Source organism: Sceloporus undulatus, chromosome 6 (assembly GCF_019175285.1).
Source record: "Sceloporus undulatus isolate JIND9_A2432 ecotype Alabama chromosome 6, SceUnd_v1.1, whole genome shotgun sequence".
NCBI lineage: Eukaryota > Metazoa > Chordata > Lepidosauria > Squamata > Phrynosomatidae > Sceloporus > Sceloporus undulatus.
The window spans coordinates 2,077,970-2,087,190 of NC_056527.1; the positions used below are offsets into that span (position 1 = coordinate 2,077,970).

At 44.9% G+C, this 9,221-nt stretch overlaps 1 protein-coding gene across 3 annotated transcripts in view; it reads left to right on the forward strand.

Moving 5' to 3' along the window:
* HIGD1A (HIG1 hypoxia inducible domain family member 1A) overlaps positions 1-5,985 on the forward strand; it is a 17,842-nt gene extending 11,857 nt beyond the window's left edge. For all 3 annotated transcript variants that reach the window (XM_042473367.1, XM_042473365.1, XM_042473366.1), the window contains exons 2-4: positions 1,668-1,775; positions 3,142-3,276; positions 4,575-5,985. In XM_042473367.1, coding sequence (XP_042329301.1) covers positions 1,673-1,775; positions 3,142-3,276; positions 4,575-4,624 — 288 coding nt within the window. In that variant the 5' untranslated portion in view covers positions 1,668-1,672 and the 3' untranslated portion in view covers positions 4,625-5,985. The remainder of the gene's footprint in view (positions 1-1,667; positions 1,776-3,141; positions 3,277-4,574) is intronic.
* The last annotated feature ends 3,236 nt before the right edge of the window (positions 5,986-9,221 follow it).

The window sequence follows — 9,221 nt, forward strand, 5'->3', positions numbered from 1 at the left end:
TTTTCATTTGAAATTGAGAGAAATTCCCCCCATGTGATAAACTCCTCCGTCTTTTCTAATGAGTCATAGCACCTTGTAATAAAGCCAAGCATTACAGCCTCATTTTAGTTTCAACTGCGACTCCTGAACTACTGAGAGTTCAGGCTTTATTTGCTCTTCCAACTATTTATTTGTCTCTCTGGCAGCCCACAATATCCAGCAACCTCCTCTCACACCACATTTCAAATGACGTGGCCTTCTTTCTGTTAGCTTTCTTCACTGTCCAGCCTTCACAGCCATAGCATGGCTGAGCCCAACTTAAGTATTCAGTGACACACTTTACACTTGAGAGTCTTTCCTTCATGGCTGCCTTTTCAAGTCTTAAACTTCTGATTTCTTGCCTACAGTCTCCATTTTGGTTAGCGGCTGAGCCAAAATGTAGAAATTTATCATCATCCACTTTAAAGTTATATAAATCATCTGTATTCATCTTCTTATCTTTTTGTTTTTGTAACACTCTGCTTCACTTTTCTTCTTGATTTTCCTCAATGGTTGTTCCAAGAATTTGTTATTTGTAGTGGTACTTTTACCATGCTTTATGTTATTGCTGTGAATATAGATTAGTATAAAACTGCCTTGGGTCACTAAAATGTTAGGACAGTGTCATGCCATAGGAGATCTCTGACCCTTGGAAATGCCCTGGTGCCTAATGGGGTCAGAACCTGGAAAAGTTCCCACTTGGTGGCCTTGTCCTGAGTTGGTTTCTCTGTGTCCCTTAGAGAAATCTCTTCTTGACCTTCAGGACAGGAGGAAGGACATTACTGGAAGCTGTCTTTTGTGTTCCTGGTTGTATGTTGTCTCTGTTGTCCAGTTTTGCTGCTTCTGGCTGCAGCTCGCCTAGGCTAGCAAAGGGTCTTTCTCACCCCTGCTAACCTGATTCTTTTTACTTGAGACCTTTCTCTTGCAAAGCTGTGCTGAGCGCTGCGGTCTGTCCCCACTTTCTCTGCCTTTTGAGAAGAATGCCAAAGTCCTGACATTCTACTGTGATCTGCTTCTTGCCTTTACTCTGCTGGAATGTTCTCTCTCAAACACAAAGTTTGGTGAAGCAGTGTTCCCCCCCCCCCTTTCCTTCTCTGGCCCCTTCCTCACCTTGGCCCTGTGTTCATGGCTGATAGACTGTCCATGCTCCCAGTGCCTTTCCTTGTCTTCCCTGTCAGAAGCTTTTTAATTAAAGGTGTTGGGTGCAGAGTCTTGGGATTTTCTGCCTACCCCATGTTTCTTCTCCTTCCACGTCTGTCAGGGGGCCTAGCAGTTTTACCCCGAAGAATCATCTGTGGTGGCATGTCCTGACTGCTCTGGCACCCACAGTTGTATTGGCATGCTGCATTTGTGAACTTTGAAAGCACACAGTTACGTTTGCACACTCTGTTTGGATTACAGTTCTCTAATTTAGAAGGGAGTGTAGTACTGAGGTTGGTATTCTCAGTGTGCTGGAAATTGCAAAGAGCCTTTACTTAACTGAGACTTGGGAGCCCAGAGTGTGTACTCTTTAAAGAGATTAAACTGTAGCTGTGTGACAGGAGCACAGAATGTAGTGTTGGAAAGAAAGTTTGCATTTCTAAGGCATGGCAAGAATCCAGGTCCCCCCCCCCCCACTTTAACATATTTTCTTTTTTCATTCCTTGTAGTTAACATGACATCTAATTCAGAAAGCCCACTTGCTGGCTATGAGCCATCAGAGAGCCAAGGCTCAAAATTGATGAGAAAATCCCGGGAGTCTCCATTTGTCCCAGTTGGTAAGTAGGTTTCCTGGTCCTGACCTTGATGCATTTGGCAAGTTGGCTGCCTTTGTGCACCTGCGAAAATACACTTGTTTTCAGTCTTAAGTAGTGGGTGTGAATGCAATAAAAGTTTAAACTCTACAAACAGGAAATGCTCCTGAAATATTCCTTCCTCATTATAAGCAGCCTGGTATTTAAATGAAAGTCTGGGATCGCTGCCTCTGCTTTCTCCAGGATAAGGCCTTCCTGAATTTGATGCTTTTCAGATATTTGGACTACCATTTGACTGGGAATCATGGGGCTTGTCATGCAACATGCCCACAGCCTGCCCAGCTGCAAAGGGTGTGTTAACCTGTGAACTTGTGTTTCTGTGTAACTTGGTTCCCTTCCCCAAAACGATAAGAGAGGCTTCGGCCTGTACATACAGTACGTTGTTCTTTATGCAGGTTGACACTTGAAAGATGGAGTAGAAAGAAGTATAGTTTTTTAAAAAGGGGGGTTGTGGTGACATACAGCAGTGACCAGGTTGGTGCTAGGAATGTGATGCTGTTGTCCAGAGGTGGGCAACTGCAGGAGACCCAGGAGCCAATTCCTCGCTGTCCCCTCTGTGGACTTCACCCTTTTCCTTCTACATCTACATGCTGAAATACTTCAAAATGCCTCCAGTTTAAAATCTCTGTTCTTCCCAAAATGGCAACCAAAAGGGATCTGGGAGTGATGGGTTTGCATGTCTGGCTCCCGAGTTTGTTGTGGATCTGGGGGGCTTTATCATGGTTACTGCGTAAGAATTGCCCCCCCTTAAACAAATTAAGGGGATAACTGGTTGGGGTTTTTGGAAGACTACAGAGGTCTGGCCTGCAGGCACATTTTCCCCTCTCCTGTTGTTGGACAAAGTGAGAAATGAAACGGGCCCAGTGTGTCTGGCACACCCTTCTATAACTGGACATTGGTGTGCAGCCAGTGTTTGAACTGGTGAGAAAGCCCACACTCTGCCTGTTGCCAAGATACAGCATAAGTGGAATTGGTTAGTCTTTAACTCGGAATGCAGAGCAAATGTTTGACTGTTGCTCTTAAACTTTGACCACCATTCAAAGGAGCATCTGACTTGTTCTAGGAGATCATTAAGATGGAGGAGCAGCCCCTTGTGCTAAACCACAAGCTGCTTTTAAAACTGGGAGGCAATTGGTTATATACAGGATACCTCAGGCATTTTTAAAAAGCCCCAAAATTCCACTGGGCCAGTCCTCTGTGATTCTAAGCAACTCTTTGGATGTCACCCGATGTTTACAGCTGCATTTAAGAGACAGATGAGGTTGTTACCCTCTGTTTTTACTATTGAGGTATATAAAGTTTATGACCCAGTCATGTTTCCCTCTTCTAGGCATTGCAGGCTTTGCAGCTGTGGTGGCCTATGGGCTCTACAAGCTGAAGCACCGAGGGGACACCAAAATGTCGGTTCACCTGATCCACATGCGAGTGGCAGCGCAAGGCTTTGTCGTTGGGGCCATGACGTGTGGTAGGTACCCAACGGAAAGACTGTCCTTATGCTCAATGCCTGGTGCTGCTGTGGAGCTAACAGCCTTTCCCTTCTTAGTCCACCATCTCAGTGAGAGTTGTTTGGCTTGGAGCACTTTGATTTTTGTAACATAAAATAAGCAGCTGAAGCCCAAGGTCACCTGACAGCAATCTGCTGCATTGCTGTTCTCTTCCTTTTTCTTTAGCGTGGAAGTAATGCCATTGGTTTTTTGTGTGCAGCCTCTTCTCCTGTGAAGTGCTACATGGAATCAGTGGCACTCTGTTCCATGGCAAGCTTGGCTAGCCCCCTCCCTGCACTCTTTCCACCAGTCAGCAAAGGCCTGCCTGGTGTATCTAGGCCTTGCATGAACTGGCTGTGGTGGAAGTTTTTTGTTTTGGGTGTGCTGTATTTTTATCATGATGATGATCTTTTAAACATTCTCGGCATGATAGTTCATTTAATTTAGCCCTTGTTTTAGTTGAATTTGGTTTTCATAGAATCAGCATTGAAAGAGACCACAAGGGCCATCGAGTCCAACCCCATTCTGTCATGCAGGAACCAAAGCATCTCGACAGATGCCCATCCAGCCTCTGTTTAAAGACCTCCAAAGAAGGAGATTCTGCTAAAATATCTGAGAGAGCATCTTCCACTGTTGAACAGCCCTTACTGTCGAGAAGCTCCTCCTAATGTTGAGGTGGAATTTCTTTTCCTGTAGCTTGCATCCATTGTTCTTTGGAGCAGCAGAAAACAAGCTTGCTCCCTCCTCAATACGACATCCTTTCAAATATTTAAACAGGGCTATCATATCACCCCTTAACCTTTTCTTCTCCAGGCCAAACTTCCCGAGCTTCCTAAGTCTTTCCTCCTAAGGTTTTAACTTACACTGTGAGCTCCCTTGAGTCCCATACTGACAGAAAAGTGGGAAATAAATAAGTAGATGGGTGGTGGATAGTAAATTTCCCATTGCCATACGAGTTTTGTTCCAGAAAATTCCCTATTTTGGCTGGGCGCCCCTGATGTTGTTCCTTCCCTGGGAGCCCTTCAGCCTTTCCCCTACGGACCTTTGCTCCAGGCAGCTTCCCAGGTAGGTTGTGTTGTGTTTGTAAATATTCTTCATTCTAAGAAATGGAAAGAAGTAGGCAAGGTGCCAAAACTAGAACAGAGCCAGATGACCGGTTCAGCAGTTTTTGGAGCTAGCCTTGCGTTACCTTCTTACTGTCCACTACAAGATTTGCAGCTAAGGCACTAAGAACAAGCCATAGGTAATGCTAAGTTTCTTTCTTCTTCTTGGTTTCCAGGTGTGCTGTATTCCATGTATCGAGAATACTGGGCCAAGCCCAAGCCCTAGGACAGAGGGCCAGTGGAAGCCTGTGTGTGCCGGTGTTCTTATGTACTCTAGATCTAGACCTCACATGGAAACGGTGCTTCAAAGAATACAAGGGTGCAGCTGTTAACTGGGCACATCTCACACATGATGTCACAAGTGTACGCTGCCAGCATTACCCTAGATTATTTTCCCTCTGTCTTGAGCAAGACCATCAACTGATGTTTTACAGATCAAAATGCCTTTTCACTATTTCACACTTGGGATTGTTCCTGCAAGTTGTGGTTTAAGAGGGCAAGTGAGAAATCGGGAGAGGGTTCCAGGTGCTTCTGAGATTGTTCCTTCAAGAAATGACAAGAAGTTTAACCTTTCAGTCACTTATTTCTTTAAATCCCCATAGAACAAATGTTGTGGAATATTAATCTTCACAGTGTGAGCCTTAAAAAGGAGTGGATTAAACTATTTTAAGTCCTTTATTTATTGCACAATATTAAATGTGGAAGTTTTAACTTATTTGACTGAAAATGGCATTGCAGCTGCTTAAATTTTTGTATTGCACAATTCTTTGGGGTGTGTCTATCGCATTTACAGTAAAGGGCTTATGCGCTGCTTTTTATTTTTTATGGGTGACGGTGGTAGAGGCTTTAGGGTGGGAAACATGTGGCCCTCCAGATAATGAACTGCCATTCCTCTGGGTCCTGGTCAGCATCCTCAGTGGTGAGGGGCAGGAGGAATTGCAGTTTAGGCACGTCTCGAGGGTCACGCATTTCCCATCCCTGCTGCAGTTAGAAAATTAGCAGTAAATGAACAGGGCCAAAAATAACTTGTTTTGATTTTTGGGATAAATGGGAACTTAGGAATGTGAATGTCTTTGAAGAATTGTCCTGGGCAATGGGCCATAATGTTTGTTTGCTTTTGGGCAGCCAGCCAAAATATACTCTTTCAACAATTCGGCCCCTTTTCCCTGGATGGGGTGGCCCTCTTGGTGATTTGACCCCACAGCAGTTCAAGGCGGGTTGCTGCCTTTCCAGTTCAGGATTGTTGGGAAGGAAGGAGGGCTGGTCTCTGGGAGCCATGGCTTAGCTCTCAGCTGGATGTTTGGCTGTTTTCTCCGCTGCCTCATGGCGCAGCATGAAGGCCCTGGTGGCCAGCTGATTTAGCCGGTATCCACCCTCAGCACCCATAAATCATGAGGTCTAACCTGTTGGTGTCCTACTGACAAAACTGTGGCTGCCATGGAATTTAAAATCTGTAAAATTCAGGGCTTCCTTTTGGTCATGTTCCTTGGTTTTAATAATTGTGTTTCATGTGTTGCTAACCAAGTGTGCTGCATCAGTCTAATCCACTGACTGGTTTTATTAAAGGATACGTACATAAGAACAGTTGTACTCTTGTCACAACAGTGGTTTGTGGAGTCCATCCTTCTGTGTTTTCTCAGTGTTTCATTCTTAGTCTTGGTAGCAGGTGGGCAATAACTTCATTAGAGAACAGAACAGACAGTGCAGATCCATGGGGCTCCAGTGCCTCATTGGCATCTTGACTCGAGGATACTGCTTTGGCTGCAAGGTATATATGGAAATCAAGGTCTGCCCCACAAGGCCACTTGTCATTTCTCCAAACTTTTGTTTTTCAGGAGCATACCATATATACACAACTATAAGTCAACCTCATGTATAAGTCGAGGGCAGGTTTTGGGGCCAAAATTATGGATTTTGATATGACCTGTGGATAAGTCAAGAGTAAAACTTAGGGGTATGTTACAAAGGATGTAAAGGATGATGCAAAGGAAAATGATGCCAAAGAACTTAGAAAATTCTGGCAGATGTAACTGCCAGAATGTAACAGATGTTTGTGCTCATCCTAAAGGCTGGATGGATGAGAAAGTAGAGGGGATCCATGCTTCTTTTTGGTGCTCCCAGGATGGACTGAGCTCTTGCCTTTTATTCAGAGAAAGGGGATGGCTCCTTTTTTATATCTATGAGAGTTAAAGTACAGTACTTATATTGACCCTTGAATAATAAATAAATCGACTTTTTGACTAAAATTTCTAGACTTATACTCTACATGAGTATATACAGTAATTCAAGGTGGCTATTACTGGTATTAAACTGCAGTCCAATCACTTCACATGCCCATCCCTGCTGTAGCCCAAGCGTGGCCCTAGTGCTGCATGTGACCCACAGAGAGGCAGTCTTTTCTCCCCTGGTCTTGCTACCGCATTATCATTATTTATGTTACCTAGAGATCTCAGGGCAGCTCACAATAAAATCAACTTAAAACAATAAATATACAAGTATAAACGAGTTAAAATATGTTATGTAGCTTTTCAATTTAAAAACAGTTTAAAATCAGTTAAAGCAATTATGAAGCTAAAAAAAACATGTGCAACCTGATGAAATCAATTTCGCCCAAAGACATTAATAAAAGCCAGGTTTGAAACTGTTCTAATGTCATCACCATTCCCAGTTCTTCACTTCACTCCCTCTTAATAGGTGCATATTAATTTAAAAGTAACAATACTAGTTGACAAAAGCAACTAACAGTACTATTTTCAGATTGAACCCAGATCCCAGAAGGATGATACCAAACTAGAAGTTGATGTAATGGGACTATTAAAAATAGATGTGCTCTTACAATTAGTTTAATGCAGGTTACCCAAAAAGCTTGGGACCAGAAGTATTTTGCATTTTGGAATGTTTGCATATATATGATGAGATACATTGGAGATTGGAACCCAGTCTAAACATTTAATGTATGTTTTGTATACAATTTACAAACATAGTTTGCAGATAATTTTTTACATGGAACAAAGTTTGCATACACTGAACCGTCAGAAAGCAAAGGTGTCACTATCTGAGGTACCTATTTGGGGGGGGGTGGATTTTGGAGTATTTGAAATTCCAGATAAGGGAGACTGAACATGTAGTAACTTTGCAGTGAAGCTGGGTTGCAAGTCAGATTCACTTCTGCTTGGTGGCCCGCCAAAGGGTTTCTGGAGGCTCGGGGCCCCTTGTCAGGAAGAGGGGGGTGTCCTGGTTCCCAGAGTCTTCGCCCAAGCGCACGGGGCTTTGGAGGACGGGGGCAATGGACTCTTCCCCCAGACTTTGCCTCTGCTTCCCAGGGAGCTTTTGCTGGGGGCAGGCTTACAGCTCCTCTCACCCCTTTGGCCAGGCTGGCCCAGAGGGAGCATCTTTTTGCAGCCAGGCAGCGGGGACAATCGGGAGGGAAGAGAGACCCTTGGGCCCTTCTTCTGGTGAGTGAGGGGGAGGACGGGAGAAAGAAAGGAGGATGCCCAACCACCACATTGTCCTCCTCCTCTGCCAAGTTGTTTGCTTTAGAGCGGCCTGGTGGTTTTGCCTTTGAGTGGCAAGACTGCCCACCTGGCAAAACCCCCAGGCCACTCAAAAGCAAATGACTTTGCAGAGGATGAGGACATCCTTGTCTCTTTCTCCTGTCCTCCCCCTCCTCCTCCTCACAAGGCTGCCTGCCCAGCAATGGGGGACAGAGACAAAAGAGGATGGGGAAAGAGACAAGGACGCCCGCCCACTGCGTTGTCTGCCTCTGCCCAGTCGTTCACCTTCAAGCGGCAAGGCTGCTGGCCTGGCAAAACCCTTGAACATGGCTAAGAAGTATGGGTTTGCATTTTGCTTCCAGCTTTTCATGCCCCCCCCCATTTGCAAAAAATATATCCTACATTTCACCTAAATGTCCTACATTTCACCTAAAACTGTTGGCGTCCCAAACAACCTTAGCCGATCTTAATTTTGGCCCCTGCCTCCTTCCAAGTTGGGCCTGAAGAAAGAGAGCCCTCCCTCCATGATAACTCTCATCTTTAGCACTTTTGAGGGAGTGACCAGATAGGCCCAGCTCCACCAGGGCTAGCCTGAAGAAGCAGAGCCCTCCCTCCAATCCATCTGCCTTGGCCCAGGCCTCAGAGGGCGAGAAGAACCACTGGACCTCATCCCCTTCCCCACCACCATTCCCTTCTCCTTTTGTGTCGTGTCTTTTAGATTGTAAGCCTGAGGGCAGGGAACCGTCTAATGAAAAATAATAATTGTAAGCCGCTGTGAGAGCCTTTAGGGCTGAAAGGCGGGATATCAATACCATAATAAATAAATAAATAGAAAGGGCAGCTGATGATTGTGGAGCTCAATGCTGCTGCTGCTTCTTCTTGGATGCTGTCTTGGCTTTTGGTTCCTATCTGCTCTTCTCTACAGCCAACGCTTAGGAATGAATGGCCTTTACTAGGCCTGGGCTGTCCAGATGTCAATGGACTGCAAACCCACTCAGCCCTTGCTAGTGATGGGGATTTCATTTTGTGTTTTTGGAGTCGGGGCTGGCCAAACCTGGAGGCCGGCACTTTCCCCGATCTTGTTCTTAACCAAAAAACAGTAATTGGTTCACATCTGTATTAGTTGCTGTTGTCTGCTGTCAAGTCATTTTTGACCTGAGACTTCTTTGCCTTAAAAAACAGTATGACATTCACGCAGTTGTCATAAACGAACATGTGACTCGAAAGCACATACATACACACCCTAAATAAAGGCACCAGAGCCCCATCTGATCTTGGATGCTAAGCAAGGTGAGCCCTGGTTAGTCCTTGGATGGGAGACTGCTGTTG